The following is a 24506-nucleotide window of genomic DNA, read 5'->3' on the forward strand; positions in this document are numbered from 1 at the left end:
TTGAATAATAATGGACTACATACACTACCTTGTGGAGTTCCATTCTCTACTATATATACCTCAGAAAATTCTGCAAATACTCTTACCTGAATATTCCTATTAAAAAAAAATTCAAAATCCAATTGTATACTTTACCACCAATTCCTAATCGTTGTAATTTAAATAATAACCCTTCTTTCCAAAGCATATCATATGCTTTGTCTACATCAAAGAAAACTGCTATTACCACCTCCCAATTAGTTTGTGCTTCCTAATATCTGATTCTAAACATAATAATGAATCCATTGCACTTCGGCCCTTACGAAACCCACTCTGATATGGGGAAAAAAGGCCATTGCTTTCTAAATAATGGGTCATTCTATCAGTAATTATTCTTTCCATTATTTTACACAACTGCGATGTTAAAGCAATTGGTCTATAACTAGACGGGTCAGACGGGTTTTTCCCTGGCTTTAAAATAGGTACTATAATTGCATGTATCCAGAGTCTCATCTGTCATATTTGCTACCATTTTGTAATATACCATGTCTTTTCCTGGAGTAGTCTGTTTTGCATTAAGAACTGCTTTTTTCAACTCAAACATATTTAAAGGTACAGTCGTGGCCAAAAGTTTTGAGAATTACATAAATATTGGAAATTGGAAAAGTTTCTGCTTAAGTTTTTATAATAGCAATTTGCATATACTCCAGAATGTTATGAAGAGTGATCAGATGAATTGCATAGTCCTTCTTTGCCATGAAAATTAACTTAATCCCCAAAAAAACCTTTCCACTGTATTTCATTGTTGTCATTAAAGGACCTGCTGAGATCATTTCAGTAATCGTCTTGTTAACTCAGGTGAGAATGTTGACGAGCACAAGGCTGGAGATCATTATGTCAGGCTGATTGGGTTAGAATGGCAGACTTGACATGTTAAAAGGAGGGTGATGCTTGAAATCATTGTTCTTCCATTGTTAACCATGGTGACCTGCAAAGAAACGCGTGCAGCCATCATTGCGTTGCATAAAAATGGCTTCACAGGCAAGGATATTGTGGCTACTAAGATTGCACCTAAATCAACATTTTATAGGATCATCAAGAACTTCAAGGAAAGAGGTTCAATTCTTGTAAAGAAGGCTTCAGGGCGTCCAAGAAAGTCCAGCAAGCGCCAGGATGGTCTCCTAAAGAGGATTGAGCTGCGGGATCGGAGTGCCACCAGTGCAGAGCTTGCTCAGGAATGGCAGCAGGCAGGTGTGAGCGCATCTGCACGCACAGTGAGGACAAGACTTCTGGAAGATGGCCTGGTGTCAAGAAGGACAGCAAAGAAGCCACTTCTCTCCAAAAAAAAAAAACATCAGGGACAGATAGATCTTCTGCAGAAAGTAAAGTGAATGGACTGCTGAGGACTGGGGCAAAGTCATATTCTCCGATGAAGCCCCTTTCCGATTGTTTGGGGCATCTAGAAAAAGGCTTGTCCGGAGAAGAAAAGGTGAGCGCTACCATCAGTCCTGTGTCATGCCAACAGTAAAGCATCCTGACACCATTCATGTGTGGGGTTGCTTCTCATCCAAGGGAGTGGGCTAACTCACAATTCTGCCCAAAAACACAGCCATGAATAAAGAATGGTACCAAAACACCCTCCAACAGCAACTTCTTCCAACAATCCAACAACAGTTTGGTGAAGAACAATGCATTTTCCAGCACGATGGAGCACCGTGCCATAAGGCAAAAGTGATAACTAAGTGGCTCGGGGACCAGAATGTTGAAATTTTGGGTCCATGGCCTGGAAACTCCCCAGATCTTAATCCCATTGAGAACTTGTGGTCAATCCTCAAGAGGCGGGTGGACAAACAAAACCCCACTTATTCTGACAAACTCCAAGAAGTGATTATGAAAGAATGGTTTGCTATCAGTCAGGATTTGGTCCAGAAGTTGATTGAGAGCATGCCCAGTCGAATTGCAGAGGTCCTGAAAAAGAAGGGCCAACACTGCAAATACTGACTCTTTGCATAAATGTCATGTAATTGTCGATAAAAGCCTTTGAAAAGTATGAAGTGCTTGTAATTATATTTCAGTACATCACAGAAACAACTGAAACAAAGATCTAAAAGCAGTTTAGCAGCAAACTTTTTGAAAAACTAATATTTATGTAATTCTTAAAACTTTTGGCCATGACTGTACATCTAATGGATTTCCTGAATGTCCTTTCTTTTTTAAAACATCTGGGAAACTTTATAACACTTTTCTTCTGTTCACTTGTGCTTCATTAGTGAGGTTCTCAGAACTATGCACTTTCCTAAATGTTTGAGCTAAAACTTCAGCTTTTTCTAAATTAGTAACTGCCACTTTATCACCACTATTTAATAGAGGTAATTCATAATTCCTTCTAACTCCTCCCATCCTCCTTATCATTCCCCATATATCAGATAACTTCACATCCCTTCCTATACTATTACATTGAGTTTTTGTGTCTTAATTGTTTTCCTAACTACTGCCTGCTTTCTTTTATACTCTATCAAAGCATCCTGAGAATGATATTTCTTAACATATTTAAAAGCTTTGTTTCTTGCTTTAACTGCTTTACTGCACTCATCATTCCACCATGTTACTTTCTTACCTTTACTATTTCCTTTACTTTTAGGTATTGTTTCCTCAGCTGACAATATTATTTCAGTTACTAATACACTATTAAACTCATTTATTCCTATTTCTTTATTCTCATTAAGTTTAAGACATTTTACTGCACAGATGATCTGAAACTGTTCCCAATTCGCATTCTTTATTTTCCACCTTGGAATATTTTAGTCCTTTCTTGACACGTCCCTGATCCAACTTTAATTATAAATAAATACCTATTGTAGTTTCCTTATCTACACTCCATGTACTAATACCTGCTATTGCACTGGATACAAAAGTTAAATCAAGTACTGATTCAGTATTGTTTATGCTGTTAAACTGTGTTCCCTCACCATTGTTAAGATATATCAACCATTTATCATCAAAATATTCTTCTAAAGCTAAACCATTTGCATCTGTACTGTTACTTCCCCATAATGTATTGTGTGCATTTAGACCATTTAGTCTATACCAGCATTGTGCTGGGTAGACTGAGTGTCTGTACTTAAGTTATCCCTAACTGTTTCCCAAACCATTCCTTTTATCCCCAAATATTTTTCAACTGCTTTCACAATAATTGTAATCCTTTCGGTATGACTCGTTGTCTGTGCAGAACAATTGATAACTTCAACCATATAAAAAAAAAAAAATCACAAAATCATGTTTGCTGACAACTAAATTGTCTTTGCTTATCTCTTCATTAATTATGTCATTTCCAATGCTCACATTTTGTTTTGGTATTATATTCACTCTGGGGACCAGCTTTACTGCTTCAGAGTATCTAATGCCTTCAGTTACCTTAATTCTTTGTACCTCTTTGGCTCTTTGGCTCTTTTACTAAATTCACAAGCCTGGTATGCTGCACTGTGCTCCCCTTCACAATTGCAGCATTGATTGCGAGCTTTGTCACATTCATCATAATCATGGTCTCCTCCACACTTACTACACCTCTTCTTTCCTTTACATACAGCCATGATATGCCCAAACCATTGACATTTATAACATCGAAGTGGTGGAAGGGATTGAAAACTTAACCACATAACTCATAAAACCAACAAAAACCTTATCTGGTAACTTTTCTCCTTCAAACATAAGCATAACTGATAAGCTGTCGCAAATGTCTCCAAATATCTTAGTTTTGAGTCTTTTAGCTTTGCATACTTTAGCCTGCTTACTGTTTGCTATTATAGCATCTTTCTCTACATTTTGCTGCAGCCTGGAATTGAACTACTGGTTTCGTCTGGTCAGAGGAGAACTGGCCCCCCAACTGAGCCTGGTTTCTCTCAAGGTTTTTTTCTCCATTCTGTCACAGATGGATTTTCGGTTCCTTGCCGCTGTCGCCTCTTGCTTGCTTAGTTTGGGTCACTTCATCTACAGCGATAACGTTGACTTGATTGCAAATAAATGCACTATTTAACTGAACAGAGATGACATCACTGAATTCAATGATGAACTGCCTTTAACTATCATTTTGCATTATTGCACAGTGTTTTCCTAATGAATGTTGTTCAGTTGCTTTGACGCAATGTATTTTGTTTAAAGCGCTATATAAATAAAGGTGACTTGGCTTGACCGGAATGCCTATAATGACTCCTCTGACTAGCTTTTTGTCATTAGCCTTTGAACATTGTACTAATTTACCATGAATTTTACTCATCTTAACTGCTTTGAGTTGTTCTTCGCTTTTACAAAACACCAGAAGTTGTCCATTTCTGAACATTTTTGCACTCCTTACCTCTCCAATTTCTTTACTTAGACCTTTTGTAAATTGTATTGGATTCCACTCTCTGAATGTGGTACCTTTCTTGCCCCAATTTAACAAATACCTTATATTGTTCCCCACCATACTTTAAAGATGCACTTTCACCACAATCAGTTGTATCATTCTTTTTCTTTTCACTTTGATTAATATTCCACTCTTTGTTACAATCGCTGTGTTCCAACTCTCCAATGCTCCCCACGTCTCCTGTCTCACTTACTACTCCGTCACTTCCTTCCTCAATCTCCTGACCATTTCCAGCCCAGCTGTTGCCATCCACCTGACACGGAGTCAGTTTCCCGCCATTCCTCCTGCGCGCCTGCAAGCCTGTGCCAGCCAAGCCGGACACCAGACTACATACGAGGGGAACTTAAAAATAGGGAGGATTAAGGAATAAATAAGTCACAGGTGTAACAGCAGCTGAAGTAGTAATTGGGATAACGATGGGGAGGGAATCGCAAAGACAACGAGCACATGGTGAACTGTCAAAACACAACAACAACCTGCTGATCAGACCGAAATCATGACAGGGGCACAGTTCTCATGAAAAATCGCTAATGTGAACGCTGTCATCGGACTCTGGTGCGCAATGGGTTACCGAACCCGAGACTACCTGGAGAAGGTGGTCTGAGTTCGGTTGCTCCCGAATCGTGGCGCGGTTCGCGTGAATGAGCAAAGTAACACGGACTCGGGTGCGTACTTGTTCAGGAAGTAAAGTATCCCGCGCATGCGTAACACTGTCGATATCATTGTTTCCTCAACACACGAGAGAGCCGAGGTTGATTCCACACACTGCTAAAAGTCAAAATTAAATTAATTAAAATTAATTATTATGCTGTGCATAATAGCACCAATAAATGCTCAGTAGTAACTATGCTCAGTCGCATTGTGTTCTCCATGCATTTTCCGTGTGCGTTTGCGATGACGTATGGTGACTTCAAATGCACCTGAGTTTGATACAACTACTGAGTGTGGAAGCAGACCAATGCTGCGGGCAGGAACAATCGCGCCTTGGGCTCGGACTGCAGCAAACGAGCCCAGTGTAAAAGCCCCCTCAGTCTTTGGTTCTTTTAATTGTGATGATTTTGGCTCACGTTTAACAGAAACCCACCAATCCACAACAAATTAGAATATGGTGACATATCAATCAGCTCATCAACTCAAAACACTTGCAAAGGGTTCCTGAGCCTTTACTATGGTCTCTCAGTTTGGTTCACTAGGCTACACAATCATGGGGAAGACTGCTGATCTGACAGTTGTCCAGAAGACAATCATTCACACCCTTTACAAGGAGGGTAAGACACAAACATTCATTGCCAAAGAACCTGGCTTTTCACAGAGTGCTGTATGCAAGCATGTTAACAGAAAGTTGAGAGGAAGGAAAAAGTGTGGAAGAAAAAGATGCACAACCAACCGAGAGAACCGCAGCCTTATGAGGATTGTCAAGCAAAATCGAATCAAGAATTTGAGTGAACTTCACAAGGAATGGACTGAGGCTGGGGTCAAGGCATCAAGAGCCACCACACACAGAAGTGTCGAGGAATTTGCTGAACCACAGACAACGTTAGAGGCGTCTTACCAGGAGAAGAAGAACTGGACTGTTGCCCAGTGGTCCAAAGTCCTCTTTTCAGATGACAGCAAGTTTTGTATTTTATTCGGAAACCAAGGTCCTAGAGTCTGGAGGAAGGGTGAAGAAGCTCATTCCCATAGTCCAGTGTTAAGTTTCCACAGTCCGTGATGATTTCGGGTGCAATGTCATCTGCTGGTGTCGGTCCATTGTGTTTTTGAAAACCAAAGTCACTGCACCCGTTTACCAAGAAATTTGGAACACTTCATGCTTCCTTCTGCTGACCAGCTTTTTGAAGATGCTGATTTCATTTTTCAGCAGGATTTGGCACAAACTGATCACCTCCATGCCATGAAGACTTAAACTACTTCAGTCTGTGTGCATTGAATTTATTTAATACATGAGTTTCACAATTTGAGCTGAATTACTGAAATGAATGAACTTTTCCATGACACTCTAATTTATTGAGATGGGAGCAACTAGAGGTTAAGTGTCTTGCTCAGGGACACATTGGGGTCTCACAGTGGATTCGAACCCGGGTCTCTCACACCAAAGGCATGTGTCTTATCGACTGCGCTAACACCACCCCTTTTAAAAAACAAATGAAGATTGTTTGCCACCTACTGACATAATGTAAGATACAATCTATATTTGAATATCATTAGTTCCAAAATATAATAAAAGGGTACAATATTCTGATCACTGTTTGGTTCATCCATCCATCCATCCATCTTCTACCGCTTATCCGGGGCCGGGTCGCGGGGGCAGCAGTCTAAGCAGAGAACCCCAGACTTCCCTCTCCCTAGACACTTCCTCCAGCTCTTCTGGGAGGACACCGAGGCGTTCCCAGGCCAGCCGGGAGACATAGTCTCTCCAGCGTGTCCTAGGTCTCCCCCGGGGTCTCCTCCCAGTGGGATGTGCCCGGAACACCTTCCCGGGAAGGCGTCCAGGAGGCATCCGGAACAGATGCCCGAGCCACCTCAGCTGACCCCTCTCGATGTGGAGGAGCAGCGGCTCTACTCTGAGCTCCTCCCGGGTGACTGAGCTTCTCACCCTATCTCTAAGGGATCGCCCAGCCCCCCTGCGGAGAAAGCACATTTCGGCCGCCTGTATCCGGGATCTTGTCCTTTCGGTCATGACCCAAAGCTCATGACCATAGGTGAGAGTAGGAACGTAGATTGACCGGTAAATCGAGAGCTTCGCCTTGCGGCTCAGCTCTTTCTTCACCACGACAGACCGGTACATCGACCGCATTACTGCAGAAGCTGCACCGATCCGTCTGTCAATCTCCCGTTCCATCCTTCCCTCACTCGTGAACAAGACCCCAAGATACTTAAACTCCTCCACTTGAGGCAGGAACTCTCCACCAACCTGAAGTGGGCAAGCCACCCTTTTCCGACTGAGGACCATGGCCTCGGATTTGGAGGTGCTGATTCTCATCCCAGCCGCTTCACACTCGGCTGCAAACCGTCCCAGTGCATGCTGAAGGTCCTGGCCTGATGAGGCCAACACGACAACATCATCCGCAAAGAGCAGAGACGAAATCGTGTTGTCACCAAACCTGACCCCCTCCGGCCCCTGGCTGCGCCTAGAAATTCTGTCCATAAAAATCATGAACAGAACCGGCGACAAAGGGCAGCCCTGCCGGAGTCCAACACGCACCAGGAACAAGTCTGACTTACAGCTGGCAATACAAACCAAGCTCCTGCTCCGTTCGTACAGGGACCGGATAGCCCTTAGCAAAGGGCCCCGGACCCCATACTCCCGGAGAACCCTCCACAGGCCGCCGCGAGGGACACAGTCGAATGCCTTCTCCAAATCCACAAAGCACATGTGGACTGGCTGGGCATACTCCCATGAACCCTCCAGCACCCTGTAGAGGGTATAGAGCTGGTCCAGTGTTCCACGGCCTGGACGAAAACCACACTGTTCCTCCTGAATCCGAGGTTCTACTATCGGCCGGATTCTCCTCTCCAGTACCCTGGCATAGACTTTCCCAGGGAGGCTGAGAAGTGTGATCCCCCTGTAGTTGGAACACACCCTCCGGTCCCCCTTCTTAAAAAGAGGGACCACCACCCCAGTCTGCCATCCCAGAGGCACCGTCCCCGACTGCCACGCGATGCCGCAGAGGCGTGTCAGCCAAGACAGCCCCACAACATCCAGAGACTTGAGGTACTCAGGGCGGATCTCATCCACCCCCGGTGCCTTGCCACCGAGGAGTTTCTTGACTACCTCGGTGACTTCAGCTTGGGTTATGGACGAGTCCACATCTGAGCCCTCAGCCTCTGCTTCCTCAATGGAAGACGTGACACCGGGATTGAGGAGATCCTCGAAGTATTCCTTCCACCGTCCAACGACATCCCCAGTTGAGGTCAACAGCTCCCCACCTCTACTGTAAACAGCGTTGGTAGGGCACTGCTTCCCTCTCCTGAGGCGCCGGACGGTTTGCCAGAATCTCTTCGAGGCTGACCGATAGTCCTTCTCCATGGCCTCACCGAACTCCTCCCAGGCCCGAGTTTTTGCCTCCACAACCACCCGGGCTGTAGTCCGCTTGGCCTGCCGGTACCTGTCAGCTGCCTCTGGAGTCCCACAAGCCAACCAGGCCCGATAGGACTCCTTCTTCAGCTTGACGGCATCCCTTACTTCCGGTGTCCACCACCGGGTTCGGGGATTGCCGCCTCGACAGGCACCGGAAACCTTACGGCCACAGCTCCGAGCGGCCGCTTCGACAATGGAGGTGGAGAACATGGTCCACTCGGACTCAATATCTCCAGCCTCCCTCGGGATCCAGTCGAAGCTCTGCCGGAGGTGGGAGTTGAAGATCTCTCTGACAGGAGACTCGGCCAAACGTTCCCAGCAGACCCTCACAGTACGTTTGGGTCTGCCGAGTCTGTCCAGCTTCCTCCCCCGCCATCGGATCCAACTCACCACCAGGTGGTGATCGGTTGACAGCTCCGCCCCTCTCTTCACCCGAGTGTCCAAGACATACGGCCGGAGGTCGGATGAAACGACCACAAAGTCGATCATCGACCTACGGCCTAGGGTGTCCTGGTGCCACGTGTACTGATGGACACCCTTATGCTTGAACATGGTGTTCGTTATGGACAAGCTGTAACTAGCACAGAAGTCCAATAACTGAACACCGCTCGGGTTCAGATCAGGGGGGCCGTTCCTCCCAATCACGCCCCTCCAGGTGTCACTGTCGTTGCCCACGTGGGCGTTGAAGTCCCCCAGTAAAACGACGGAGTCCCCAGTCGGAGCACTTTCCAGCACCCCTCCCAGAGACTCCAAGAAGGCTGGGTACTCTGCATTGCCGTTCGGCCCGTAGGCACAAACGACAGTGAGAGACCTATCCCCGACCCGAAGGCGCAGGGAAGCGACCCTCTCGTTCACCGGGGTAAACTCCAACACATGGCAGCTGAGCTGGGGGGCTATAAGCAAACCCACACCAGCCCGCCGCCTCTCACCATGGGCAACTCCAGAGTGGTGAAGAGTCCATCCTCTCTCGAGGAGTGTGGTACCAGAGCCCAAGCTGTGCGTAGAGGTGAGTCCGACTATCGCTAGTCGGAACCTCTCTACCTCACGCACAATCTCGGGCTCCTTCCCCGCCAGTGAGGTGACGTTCCACGTCCCTAGAGCTAGTTTCCGTGTCCAGGGATCGGGCTGTCGAGGCCCCCGCCTTCGACTGCCACCCGATTGTCTAAGCACCGGCCCCTTACGGTCCCTCCTGTAGGTGGTGAGCCCACGGGAAGGCGGCCCCACGTCGCTCCTTCGGGCTGAGCCCGGCCGGACCCCGTGGGGGGAGGCCCGGCCACCAGGCGCTCGCATACGAGCCCCAACCCCGGGCCTGGCTCCAGGGTGGGGCCCCGGCTGCGCCATACCGGGCGACGTCACGGTCCTTTGATTTATTCTTCTCATAAGGGGTTTTGAACCGCTCTTAGTCTGACCCGTCGCCTAGGACCTGTTTGCCTTGGGAGACCCTACCAGGGGCATATAGCCCCGGACAACATAGCTCCTAGGGTCATTCGGGTACTCAAACCCCTCCACCACGTTAAGGTGGCAGTTCAAGGAGGGGTAATCTTATGTAAAAAGATGTACTAATGAAGCAGAGGCGGATTTACAATCTTGTTTTGACCTCACTGACTGGAGTGTTTTTGAAGCTGCTGCCACCGATCTGGACGAGCTCACAGAGACTGTAACATCTTATATCAGTTTCTGTGAAGATATATGCATCCCTACCAGGACTTATTTAACCTACAACAATGAAAAAACATTGGTTCTTTCCAAAACTCACTCAAAAAAAAAAAAAATCAGCTCTGTCAGGCCAAAGAAGAAGCTCGCAGAAATGGGGATAGATTCTTGTATAAACTGGCCAAATACAAATTGGAAAAGGATTTCAGAATGGCAAAGAGGATATACAGTATACTGGAAAGCTAAATAACCAATTATTTTCTGGTGATCCTGCTTCAATATAGAAAGGCTTGAAGGAGATCATCATCTACAGGACACCTTCCCCCAAAAGTGTGGAGAATCAACAACTGGCAGACGATCTGAACTAGTTTTATTGCAGGTTTGAAAAAACACCATTCACACCTCCTGAAACCTCCTTCTCCCCAGCAATCCAAATCAGTAAAGATAACGTGTGTCAGGTCTTCAGAAAGAACAAGAGAGGAAAGGCACCAGGCCAGGACAATGTTACACCAGTCTGTCTGAAATCCTGTGCGGACCAGCTGGCCCCCATCTTCACACAGATCTTCAACAGATCACTGGAGCTGTGCAAAGTCACCTTATGTTTCAAACACTCCACCATCATCCCCATACCAAAGAAACCCAAAATTACAAGACTAAATGACTACAGGCCTGTGGCTTTAACATCTGCGTTCATGAAGTTATTTGAAAGAATAGTTTTGGCTTATCTGAAGGACATCACTGGACCCTTGATGGACCCCCTGCTGTTTGCCTGCAAAGCGAACAGGTCTGTAGATGACACAATCATCATTGGACTGCATTATGTTCTGCAACATCTAGACAGACCGGGGACTTATGTGAGGATCCTGTTTGTGGACTTCAGCTCGGCCTTTAACACTATCATTCCAAACCTCCTCCTGCCCAAACTAACTCAGCTCTCCGTGCCCACCTCCGTCTGTCAGTGGATCAACAGCTTCCTGACAGACAGGCAGCAGCTAGTGAGGCTGGGAAAATACACATCCAGCACCAGTACAATCAGCACCGGAGCTCCCCAGGGCTGTGTTCTCTCCCCACTGCTCTTCTCCCTGTACACTAATGACTGCACATCTAAGGACCCCTCTGTCACGCTCCTGAAGTTTGCAGACGACACCACACTCATCGGCCTCATTCAGGACGGTGACGAGTCTGCTTACAGACAGGAGGTTAAAGAGCTGGCTGTCTGGTGCAGTCTCAACAACCTGGAGCTTAACATGCTCAAAACAGTGGAGATGATCGTGGACTTCAGGAGAAACCCCCCTGCTCTTCCCACACTCACCATAATGAACAGCACTGTGACTGCATTCAGGTTCCTGGGCACCACTATCTCTCAGGACCTGAAGTGGGACATTCACATTGACCATTGTGAAAAAGGCCCAGCGGAGGTTGTTCTTCCTTCGCAAGCTGGGGAAGTTTAACCTGCCACAGGAGCTGCTGAAACAGTTCTACTCCGCCATCATTGAATTCATCCTCTGCACTTCAGTAATTGTCTGGTTCAGCTCAGCTTCTAAATCTGACCTCAGAAGACTACAGAGGGTAGTCCGGACTGCTGAGCGAATCATCGGTACAACCCTCCCATCTATTCAAGAATTCCTTGTATGTGTAAACATACCTGGCAATAAAGCTCATTCTGATTCTAATTCTGATTAATTATTCATTTTGATTGCTTCTGCTGCAGCATCAGAGTCTATATCTGTATTAAAAACTTTTCTCTTTCGTTATTATTGAATGTCTGTGACACAGAAATGTAGCCTACTGTGTAAGTAGACTGTTTGTGCAGAATGTTTCAAACATAAAGCTTATGCTACATGATGAGCTGCTCTGTCTGCAAGCAGGTTTAAATATTCCGAAGTGATTGTGTTTTCAAAGGTTTAATAGGCATAGCTGAATCACCGTCATTTAGGAATAAAATTGCATGTTTTAATTGAGATTGAAATCTTTTAATGATTAAACATGCATACATATGAGCCTATAGCCTATAATTTTTTTTATTTATTTTTTCATGTTTGTACCAGACCTCAAAAGTAACTCGGGTGGCCCCTGCTTCCGTGACCCATGGTATGCGGTTTAGAAATAAGGAAATAGATTTAAGTGCTTTCCAGGAAATGCATGTGTGACGAGTCAGTTGCCTCCCCCCTAATCATCATCGGCACCCCATCCTAAATCGCAACCCTTCACCAGGTTCCCCACAGGAGTGGGTCTGTGAGAGAGGACGAGTAAGGACTGGCGGCGTGTAATGGGGCACACCTGATGGAAATGGAGCCTCATCACCACCGCTGTTTAAAAGCCCAACGCGCCTCTCCTCAGGAGACCAGTCTCTTCCCCGTGCATGCACACTGGTGTCCTCATGGGTCCTGGAAGGGTCACTGGTGGAGAATGAGGGCAAGGTGGAGCCTAGACAGCACAGTTGGGAAACACCTGCTGACATCACACCCTCTCGCTCGCAAAAGTTTGTGAAAACCCGGACTGGGACGGAGGAACGACGGAGACATCCTCCCAGCCACAAAAGGGGTAAGTGACTTCTCTCTTATTGTCATTTTAGCCTGTTGACTAATCTGGTTTCTCTGTCTCTGTTCCGGCGCGGTGCGAGAGGGATAACTGCCCAGAGAGGAATCCCTGCCCCGCCCCGCCCACTCCGACCATTTGTAACCTGGTTGAGGATGGTAGCACTCCCGTTTGGACAGCGCCCTGATGACGGGGATGTCGCTTGGGGGGGGGTGTGACGAGTCAGCTGCTCCTCCCTGGTTATCATCAGCACCCCGTCCTAAATCGCCGCCCTTCACCAGGCTCCCGACTGGAGTGGGTGTGTGAGAGGAGGGGCGCTGGACGAGTCAGGGCTGGCGGCGTGTGATGGGGCACACCTAAAGGAAATGGAGCCTCATCACCGCCACTGTTTAAAAGCCTATTGCGCCTCTCCTCGAGAGACCTTCTTCCTTTCTTCCCAGTGCAAGCACACTGGTGTCCTAGTGGGTCCAGGAATGGTGCGTTGAGTGACTCCATCGCCATCAGAGATTTTTGCGGGACCCGCGCTACTGACGAGAACTGCACCCGTTTACACGGCCATCAGGCCAGGAGGTCAGGCTGTCTATCCCCATCAAGTGCCGCGGCCAGTGAGAGGGATGCAGCCACTAGAAAAAGCCACCGCCCCTCGCACCCCGGATACGCAGAGGGGAGCGGGTTCGGCCGCCAGACTCCGCCCCTTACCTGGACCCTTCCTCCATGAACACTGCCAGACCCACATGAAACCTGCAGCATGACGAGAACACCAGATCCCCTGTTTGCTTTGATCACTCTCCCCCTTTGGACACTTTATTCCCTCTTTTGTTTTATTTTCTGTTAATAAAAGCCTCTCCGATACCTGACGCCACGCCCACTGTGTCTGTCGTTTGCTCCTCCCACGACACATGGAAAAAGGCAAGGGCAACACTGCTGTTTTATTTAAGGTTATTTCATTCATAGAGTTTACACATATTTAGGTACTTCACACACTTGTTACTGTGTTTTAATATTATAGGTTTATGTAAGACAACATGATTTTCTTCTGGCTCACCGGTTCCTGCGCAGTTTTAAGGGGTCATGTGATGTTGCTTAAAAGGACATTATTTTGTGTATTTGGTATAATGAAATGTGTTTACACGGTTTAAGGTTAAAAAAAAAACATATTTTCCGCATAGACCCCTTACCATATTGTGATGCCTACTCTTGACAGAGAGCTGGTCTGGTTTTTGAGAGACGTGCAGAGATGGCAATGCAGCTGTTTGATTGGCATATAAGCCTATAAGGTTTAAACCATTGCCTTTTAAAAACACACAAATAGTAGGCATGCATGTATGATGTATGATTTTTAGTTGATATTACTCTTACCAAGCTCTGATTTCTGAAAGATCAACAGCAATGTGGTGTTTGATTTGCACTCTTTTCATTCATAAAGTTTATACATTCATTCTCTTCACACACACACAATCACGTGACTTCAGAGGTTTGTGTGCTGATCCCCTGGCCTGGAGGATCACCTGTTATCTAGCAAACACCAGACTGAGCCAGCCTCAGCTGAATATTGGTGCTGGGTTGACAGGGCTTTTCAATGCAGGTAGAGATCACAGTTTCAGAGATTAAAATATAAAACAATATAATAATATTCAATCAGATAATCTATATCTGGTCTCAAAGTTACCTCTCGTGACTTTTACCTGACTCCTACTACCTACCCATGTTTCTCCTGTGCTCCTGCGATCCCTTTGCTCAATCGTTATTTGAAAATTAAAAGACAAGGACTCTAGTTACTAACCAGCTAGTAGGTAAGCAGTGTTTAGTTTTTTGTTTTTTAGGGAAAAACAGGCTTCTACTATTAGGATATTATGACCTTTATTTATATGCATATAATTTGTTGTATTGCCTTATCTTTAAGTGAAATACAAGCAGATATTAACTGAAATTGTTTGCTGATCATGTTTTGTCTGAAATAATACATTAGTTTGCTTGTTGTCATTCAGAGGATTCAATCTTTCTCAGTCGCGCCCCCTCTATGCAGCGTATAAACACTCATTTTAATATTACACATCTGTAATGCATTTACATTTACATTTATGAGATGCTTTTATCCAAAGCCACTTACAGTGTATTCAGGCTATATATATTAAGTATATAGAATTTTTTTTAGCCGTATGTGTGTTCCCTGGGAATTAAATCCACAATCTTTTTGTGCCTTTTACGAAATGCTCTGCCACTGAGCCACATGAACAAATAACGCAATTTTACAATATTTATCAGCTTTCTGCATTGTGCAATATGCTGTCTATGTGGTTTCTAGTGAAGGAGACATTTCCTGCTGTCTGATGTGGCTGTGGTTGTGTGGAATGAATGTTAAACTTTGTTTGTTATAGCAGTTTTTTATTAAAATGTTCTTTTTTTTTTACTCAAATTTCTTCAGAATAGAAAAGCAAAAAACAATACTATTCAATTCAAGTTTCAAGTTTATTTGTACAGCACTTTTTACAATACAAATTATTACAAAGCAACTTTACAGAAAGTTTCTACAATATTTAGTAGTAGCTTATAAGTGGTGACTGTCAGTTTGTGCGCATATGACAGGATTTTTCTGAAAAATTAATACAAGACATATATGATGCAGTCACACTTGTAGCAATATTTGTTTGTTCTGTTTGTTGAGTCAGGGTTAGCATCATCTGGGGTCCTCTGAGGGTCAGCATCATCTCTTCTCAGGTGTTCTGGATCCAGACTGGAGCTTGTGTAAATCCCGTGGCAAAACATAGAAACAAATAGAGACATCATTAGCATAGTTGCTGTTCCAACAAAGTAAAATCAATTAGTTTAACCCAAGCTAAAGAATAAGAATGTACATTTGATCAGATGCAACTGCAGTCCCAATTTAAGAGATACATTATTCTAATTCTTGGCAAAAGATATGCGTTTTTAATCTAGATTTAAACAGAGAGAGTGTGTCTGAACCCTGAACATTATCAGGAAGGCTATTCCAGAGTTTGGGAGCCAAATGTGAAAAAGCTCTACCTCCTTTAGTGGACTTTGCTATCCTAGGAACTACCAAAAGTCCAGCGTTTTGTGACCTTAGGGAGCGTGATGGATTGTAGCGTGGTAGAAGGCTAGTTAGGTACGCAGAAGCTAAACCATTTAGGGCCTTATAGGTAAGTAATGATAATTTGTTACTGATATGGAACTTAATAGGTAGCCAGTGCAGAGACTGTAAAATTGGGGTTGTATGATCATATTTTCTTGATCTTGTAAGGACTCTAGCTGCTGCATTTTGGACGACCTGTAGCTTGTTTATTGAAGACGCAGGACAACCACCTAGAAGTGCATTACAATAGTCCAGTCTAGATTTTTGACTGTAGAGGAAGTAACAGTACATCCGTCTAGTTGCAAATTATAATCTACAAGATTCTGTGTAGTGTTTTTTGGTCCAATAATTAATATCTCTGTCTTATCCAGATTTAATAAGAGAAAATTATTGGTCATCCTATCTTTTACATTTTTAATACACTCTGATAGTTTAGATAATTTAGAAGTTTCATCTGGTCGCGTCGAGATATATAGCCGAGTATCATCAGCATAACAGTGGAAACTAATCCTGTATTTTCTAATAATATTACCGAGGGGCAACATGTATATTGAAAATACAAGGGGACCTAGGACGGATCCTTGTGGCACTCCATATTTACGACTCCCCATTTAAATAAACAAAATGGTAGCAATCGGACAGGTACCGAATCCTGACTGAAACTTTTCATACAAATCATTTTTTGCAGGAAGGAGCTCAGTTGAGCAGACACAACTTTTTCTAAAATTTTTGACATAAATGGAAGATTTGAAATAGGCCTATAATTTGCCAGTACACTAGGATCTAGTTTTGGTTTCTTAATAAGAGGCTTAATAACCGCCAGCTTAAATGGTTTTGGGATGTGACCTAAAGATAACGACGAGTTAATGATATTGAGAAGCGGTTCTTCGGCTACAGGTAACAACTCTTTCAGTAATTTAGTGGGTACAGGATCTAATAAACATGTTGTTGGTTTAGATACAGTGATAAGTTTGTTTAGCTCTTCCTGTCCTATATTTGTAAAGCACTGCAGTTTATCTTTGGGTGCGATGGATGAAACTGAAGTGTTAGACGCTGTAGAATCTACATTCGCTATTGTATTTCTAATGTTATCTATTTTATCAGTGAAGAAATTCATAAAGTCATTACTATTTAACGTTGGTGGAATATTTGAATCAGGTGGCGTCTGGTAATTTGTTAACTTAGCCACTGTGCTAAATAAAAACCTTGGATTGTTTTGGTTATTTTCAATGAGTTTGTGGATATGCTCTGCCCTAGCAGTTTTTAGAGCCTGTCTATAGCTGGACATACTGTTTTTCCATGCAATTCTAAAAACTTCCAAGTTAGTTTTTCTCCATTTGCGTTCAAGACTACGAGTTACTTTCTTGAGAGAGTGAGTATTACTGTTATACCATGGCACAGTACGTTTTTCTCTAACCTTTTTCAATTTGATGGGGGCAACAGCTTCTAATGTATTAGAGAAAACAGTGCCCATGTTGTCAGTCATTTCGTCTAATTCATGTGTATTTTTGGGTACAAATAGCAGTTGAGATAGATCAGGCAGGTTATTTGCGAATCTGTCTTTGGTGGCTGGAACAATAGTTCTGCCCAGACGGTAACGCTGAGACATATAGTTAATATCAGTTATATGCAGCATGCACGATACAAGGAAATGGTCTGTAACATCATCACTTTGAGGTACGATATCTATATCAGTAAGATCGATTCCATGCGATATAAATAAATCTAGTGTATGATTAAAATGATGAGTGGGCCCGGTGACATTTTGCTTGACTCCAAAAGAGTTTATTAGGTCAGTAAACGCAAGTTCTATTTAGGGGCGGAGTGGCAATCGGGATGATCGGACCGGCCGGCCGGTTGATGAATTTTCATGATCGGCCCATTATAAATTATTCATAACGGCCGTGAGAGTGGCCGGAGCGGGAGCGCGGCGGCCGGCACTGTATTTCTCAGTCATAGTTACCCCCCTGCACACTCATCTCATCTCCCCCATCATATTCTTCATACAGAACTTTCATTGTCACAAAAAAACAAACAAAAAACGAGTATTTAATTAATTTGTTTGTTCTTAAATTAACATAGAATGGAGTAAAACCTCCTGGGAATGGGGAATTCGTTTATCCAATGAACCGATTGCAGGTCAAGTCTGTTTACAGAAATGTAGGGAGATAATGAGCGCCCCCTGCCCCCTCGTCTAATGGCATGACCCAAAAATGGCGAGACACCCTTCGCTGCAGACTGTAGCGCGGTGACGTTACGTACGTCATGTATGTACGTCACGTATGTAATTTGTTATACGCGCTTGTAATTTGCATTGCGTGATGACGTTAGTTGTTTTCGTGTCGTGCGTGCATTAAAACGATGCGCATACTTAAAAGAAAACTCTAATAAAATGTTAAAGTATTAAAGAACATTAAGGTGTAAAAAAGACGGGGAAAACAACCGTGTTTAACCATGTTTCATTTGAGGTAAAATTATACGGAATTAAAGTTTATTCTGTAATATCTGTGTAGTGTCTTACTTACAATTTAATAACATTCTGTTGCACTTTACTTCACTGTGTATATGACAAATAATATGATTATTTTTTTTTAACAATAACAATAACAATATGATTTTTTTTTTTCGCAATGCATGCAACCATCAATGGCATTACTTACATTAATAAAGTATTTCTGCTCTATTTTAATACATCTTTAATGGTTCATTTTAGGCGAAATAAGACTTTGAAAGACCAGCATTCGAATACTATATCATAAAACACGTCATAAGTGTTTGAAATCGCACACATTTGCAATGGCATTCTCTATGATTATGACCAAAGCATTATTACAATTAAAAGCAATTTTAAACGCAAATTTTTAAGAAAACAAAAGTAATATCTCATATCCACCATACCTTACGAACATCCGGAAGTGAATGAACCTGGATATGCGCATTAATGACAGTCAGTACAGCGCACAATCGTATTTACGGTAAATATATACACGTTACTGCACATGCGCGGTAAACACACGTCACATACATACGTGACGTACATACGTGACGTCGCCGCGCTACAGTCTGCAGCGAGGAGTACTTGAAAATGGCACACGCCAGACTAGAGAGAGAGAGAGAGAAAGCGCGCAAATTCTAGAAAAAAAAAATTGACAGTCAGGAAGGATTAGCATGGTTGCATAACATTTAACGATACCCCCATGGAAGGCAAGAAGAACCGCGTCAAAGCTCAATATTACCATAAAGTTGAGCCACTTTCAACTCTCGGATTGACGCTCTGGTCACTCAAAACCCAACGTCAAGGAATTTGACGTTCCTTGCAGCTGAGAGAAGCCAGCTTCCATTGAAGATGAATGACTTCCGGTAACTTTGGAAGCTCAAGTCAGCGGCGGTGTGAACGCCTCTCACGTGGCGTTGTCAAGGTAGCAATTTAACTGGATCTAAACAAATCAGTCTAACCATAGACCACGTTACCAGTAGCGGTGGCTTTCTTAATATATTTAAAATAATTTTGCAAGGGTTATGACGTTAGTAGTATATATTTTTAGCATTTTTTTTTTTTTGACCACCAAGGGCCGGTGGTTTACGAAATTTCCCGGTAGATTTTTTGGTCCCACTCCGCCCCGGTCCTAATGCATCATTTGTATTATCAACATGAATATTAAAATCTCCCATGATTAGCGTCTTATCAACTGTAACCAGAAGGTCTGAGAGGAAATCTGTTAATTCTTTTAGGAATTCTGTATACGGCCCTGGTGGTCTATACACAGTAGCCAGAGCAAGAGATACATTAGATTTATTTTGCATGTCTGACAGTGTAACATTAAGCAGAAGTATTTCGAATGAGTTAAACCTGTATCCTGTTTTCTGGGTAACATTGAGAATATCACTATATATTGTTGACCAGTCTGACGGGGCTCATGCTTATAACAGTAGTTTGGTGGAGTAGACTCATTTAGACCAAAATAATCATTTGGTTTTAGCCAGGTTTCAGTCAAGCAGAGTACATCAAAACTATTATCTGTGATCATTTAATTTGCAATAACTGCTTTGGGTGTGAGTGATCTAATATTTATGAGCCCAAACTTTAAAAATAGTTTTTGTTCATTTAATTTAAATTTTTCTGGTTTAATCACAATAAGATTTTTTCTAGATCCTACATTAAATTTATATTTTGACCCCCAGGACACTCCCAGAAAAGATTCCAATTATTAACAAATATCAGTTTCTCTTCTTTACACCATGACAGCAACCATTCATTTAAAGCAACAAGTCTACTGAATGTTTCGTGTCCTCGTCGATATGTAGGCAGTGGTCCTGACAAGATGATCGTCGCCGCTAGATGAATGCTTTTTCCACTAAGAACATCCATATTTATATAAAACTGCTTACATTTCCTATTAAATAGGGTACACAAAGACCGTTTTACATGCAAAACAGTTTAATGGTTGATTGCATATCTCCATGAAAACAGTGTTTTGTATGTATTTGCTGACTGCATTGCAAAGCTTCACTAAATTGTTTAAATTTATTTCAAAATGTTCTAAGCATTCTGGAGAACAAAGGGCAAAAATGCACACTGCAAATGGCTGATGCAATTGTTCTTCAGGGCATCATTTTTAGGCGCATTTGTAGTTATTGTCGAATTTTTCGCCATTTACAGAAACCGGCACTTTCCGGCAGGCAAATAGACTGAAGAGCCTCTTCATCATCAAAACTGAATAAATCCTTGGCTCTTATCAGACATTTTTTCTGAACCATCTTGATCAAACAGGATGCTCCAGTACAGGGCGAGATCTGTAGAGATCACAGTTTGAGAGATGACTGAATTGATATCTATACTTATAACACAACAACAACTGTTTTAACACTTGGAAAAATACAATAAATGCATGATAACAGTCAGAGGCTAATACAAATGGCTGCAAGTATAAATGGCAGCCAAGTATGCAAATGCCACAACCATTAGTACGTGTTTGACAACATTCAAAATGGCAGTAAATTTTGTTGGGCAAAAATTACAGCTACTGGATTTCAACAGCACTGAACTATGGTGAATTATTGTAAAAGTATGATTTGGATTATTACCTCACAGACACAGCCTCTCTGATACATGCTGAGGTACAACTTTTGAGCTCGGGAGAGTTTGTTCCAAGGCTTCACAAGGTCACATAAATCAAGAACGAGGCTGCCGCCCTGGACATGTCCTTAGATGGAAAAAAAACCATTATATTTTTCCTTCTAAATTAAAGGGTTCGTTCACCCAAAAAGGAAAATTCACCTTTGTTTTACTCACCCTTGAGGCATCCTAGGTGTATATGACTTGCTTCTTTCAGACAAATCCAATCTGAGTTATTTATATAACTGAGTTATATATAGTGGAAGCCGTTCCAGGACATCAGAGCTTAGAAGTGCCAGGACAATTGTTAAAAATAACTCTGATTGAATTCGTCGGAGAAAAGAAAGTCATATACACCTAGGATGACTCGAGGGTGAGTAAAACACAGCCTAATTTTCATTTTTTGGGTGAACTAACCCTTTAGTTACAGTTAGAGTAATTATTTTTTTTGTACCTAGAGATATCCTCACTAATTGAACCCTCATGTTCTGTTGTGATTCATTATTGTTTTTAGGTTTGATGTCCTGGATAATATTAGACTTTTCTTTGAGGATTTAGGATTAGTCTTTGGTCAATTAATATTGAAGTGTGTCATCAAGTTCATAAGTTTCTTTTTTGAGCTATTAAAAAGGAACTTGAGGCTTAATTGATCTGACTGGAATACAGATAAAATCTGAACAAATTATATACATGTATGCTGACTTTGTAAATGTTACAGAGGAAAAGCTGGATGTCAAACACTAAACAGCTGAGGTTTAAAAAAGAATGAGTCTTGTTGCTAAGAGATGAGCGAAAATGATGTGCTCTAAAAGTTTAATAAACAATGTGATTTTCTGTTAAATCTTTCAAATCACACAGCCCAAAACCCATCCAGACTGTAATATGGGCAAAAAATCTGGAAATAATGTGTGTAGCATATTTCAGCCTCGACTGATGTTAACAACCATCATCAGGAATCAGGGTGTTCAGTTTCGACTCAAACTCTGTCTAGAGATAATAAATGATTTTACCTGACAGCAGATACTCGTCGTTTTGCAGATTGATGCCACATGAAGTTTGAGAGGTGTAGATGACCTGAATTCTCTTCATGTTTAATGGCTTAAATTTCTGAATCAAAATAATAATATAAATTAATAATAATACACACACACACATATATTTCTTGTTGAAAAAGATTGTATTGGAAAATAATGTGTCAAGTAGACTGCATTTTCTCACCTCAATAGTTTGGATTCTGTATGCATCTAATCGAGGGAGAGTGCTGTTCACCTTTCCAATGACCTTAGCTCGAATCACTAATTGGTTAAAAAAAAAAAAGATACTTGAAAGAATGTTATGAACCAAACAACACTGTAGCCCATTGAAAAACACTGAGACATTTGTCAAAATATCTTTCTTTCTGTTGCACATGGAAAAAGTCATACAGGTATGAAATGACATGGGTGAATAAATGATGACAGAATTTTCATTTTTGTTTGAACTGTCCCTTGAAATAATTTGACACTACACAAGAAAAGATCTACTGTTACTGAAAAAATCTAATAAAAAAAGAACAGATTTCATTAAATAATGTCATATATTGTCATATACTATCATTTGGAAAAAAATAAGGTTCCATCATTTTATTTTCCATAAACCTAATGTGTAGTTCAATAACTTAAGTCACTGAACTAATGTAAATGAACTGAAATGCAAGAAATGTAAGATATTGTAACATCCTAAAGCAGCATACAATATAGAGATTTGAACACAGCGCCTGTTCGTGTTTGATTAGCTGCATGTGTTTGACGTACCTATATCAGACGCGCAGAAATGCTGTTGAGGGTGTCTCGGTAAACATCTGCATCCCTCGGTCACCTGTTCGTTCAGTGCCACAGACAAGAAGAACAGCAGCGCTAGAGTCACAGCAGCAGACATGCTCTCACTCTCACTCTCACAGTGCAAGACTAAACTAAATACTCAGGCTCTGAAGCAGACACGGCTTGCTCTCTAGATATCTCTAAATCATAGTGGACATCTTATATAGCTCTTATGGCTACCACCCATCTAAGCTCAGAAACCCCAACTCATGCACAGTCATCAGCACTCAAGTGTGTTAATGAAGAGTCCAGTTCCACATAACGAACAAAAGATTGAGCAATAAAAAAAAAAAAAAACATAAGGCAGACCATCAGGTGGAATCACATTTTCCTTGAGTAAGTAAGAGTTCATAGTACTGTGGAAACACACTGTGACTTTGAAAGCTTTATTCTCTGTCCAAAAAGAGCTTCTGTTGAAAATAAGTTGCAAAATAATTGCGTCAGACTCCCAGTGTTACACAGCTTTGGGCTGATGAGGCTGATGGATCAATCAGTTATAATGAAACATACATGACTGTAATTCCCATCACAGTACAGTTATAAGAGAACAAAGAAAGAGACAGTGTTGAAAGAGACAACATCAACCCTCAAATTGTGAAATGTTTATAAAGCAGCATGTTGCAAAGCATTGCATAAGAGACTTTCATCACACATTCTATCAATATGATGTGGCATGAAAATAAAAAGATGTTTTCCAAATATTTGCATTCTTATTTAAAGCATACGAATTATTAAGAAAGCCATATTTGTGGACATATGAAAATGTCATTAAAAAAAAAAATGTTTCACTTAATATTACATGCAATCTGTTAACAAAAGCTATTTGTTTTTATAAAACTGACATCAAACTAAACACTTAACCAATGACCAGTGGACTGTTGATATCACCATCCAAAGTCTTAATATCTACAGTGCAGCTTCTTGATATCAAATCAATTCCCAGTTCTAAAGCAAAACAATTAATCTAGCAGTTCAACCAAAATTAAAGCTTGCATTCGAGATGTTGGTGTAGGTTTTTTCTTCAGTGCAATAGTAAATATATTTTTACCTGAAACCAACACAAAATTGAAACCTCTGGCTCTTAATTATTTTCACCATTATTATCCATAATCCAGAGCCTCGGGCAAATAAAAAGATGTTCACAAAGAAATTGTTATTTTAAACAGGATCTTTTTGGTAAACTCGATGAACCAGGTTCATCAAATTGAACTGAACCATCTGAAACAGTCCCTGGCTTGAGCAACACAGATCTACTGGTTAATCAAAAACTTGAAATAAACCAAATTACATATGTATATGATACAACGGCGGATCTCGTCAGACAGACAAATCTACTTCAAGGGTATTTTAGGAGTTCAACACGCTCTAAGCGAGCTTCTTTCTGTTGGTGGAACAGCACTTCAGTGGTGGTGGTTTCCAGTATCGAGTGGGTTGCATACATCAGGCTGCACTTCCCCCTGTTTGTGTTACAGATGGCCATCTCCCCTGTGTGCTTCAGCACGTTAAAAGAGCTTTTTTCCCTAAAATAAATTCTCAATTCTCTAGCACTCCACACCTAGTCGAGCCTCCCAAGGAACATGCTGGGAGCTCTAAATGACTCTTTTTTCCGATCTGCACTTTACCCCAAACCTATCACAACTTCTTCAGCCCCAATTAGGTCCTACTGCTCGGCCCCATCGCCATATATATGCCCTAATGCATAGGGAATTGCACTTACTATGGACTTAACACTGCTTTCAGGGTCATCTTCTTACATTTCAAAACAAGCGTGTGTTCAAAATGTAAAGAAA

The 24506-nt window shown here is 42.3% G+C and overlaps 2 protein-coding genes across 2 annotated transcripts in view; one reads left to right on the forward strand and one right to left on the reverse strand.

The window, feature by feature from the left end:
* The window catches only part of LOC132126443 (synapsin-2-like), a 209553-nt gene that overhangs the window by 116955 nt on the left and 68092 nt on the right, over positions 1-24506 (forward strand). The gene's annotated exons all lie outside the window — the stretch shown is intronic.
* LOC132126420 (metalloproteinase inhibitor 3-like) lies at positions 20183-22959 on the reverse strand. Its single transcript, XM_059537666.1, has 5 exons — positions 22651-22959; positions 22076-22152; positions 21868-21964; positions 20827-20945; positions 20183-20535 (listed from the first exon to the last, which is right to left on the reverse strand). Exons 1-5 carry the CDS (start codon positions 22772-22774, stop codon positions 20374-20376), a joined length of 579 nt encoding a protein of 192 aa, XP_059393649.1. The 5' UTR covers positions 22775-22959; the 3' UTR covers positions 20183-20373.

This window comes from Carassius carassius, chromosome 44, assembly GCF_963082965.1.
Source record: "Carassius carassius chromosome 44, fCarCar2.1, whole genome shotgun sequence".
Classification (NCBI taxonomy): domain Eukaryota; kingdom Metazoa; phylum Chordata; class Actinopteri; order Cypriniformes; family Cyprinidae; genus Carassius; species Carassius carassius.

Coding starts and splice junctions, on each gene's coding strand:
- LOC132126420 (XM_059537666.1), bottom strand. CDS start 22,774: ATGTCTGCTGCTGTGACTCTAGCGCTGCTGTTCTTCTTGTCTGTGGCA. Junction 21,965..22,075: donor ACAGAATCCAAACTATTGAG/GTGAGAAAATGC, acceptor ATTTTGATTCAG/AAATTTAAGCCATTAAACAT. Junction 20,946..21,867: donor CGACGAGTATCTGCTGTCAG/GTAAAATCATTT, acceptor TTTCCATCTAAG/GACATGTCCAGGGCGGCAGC.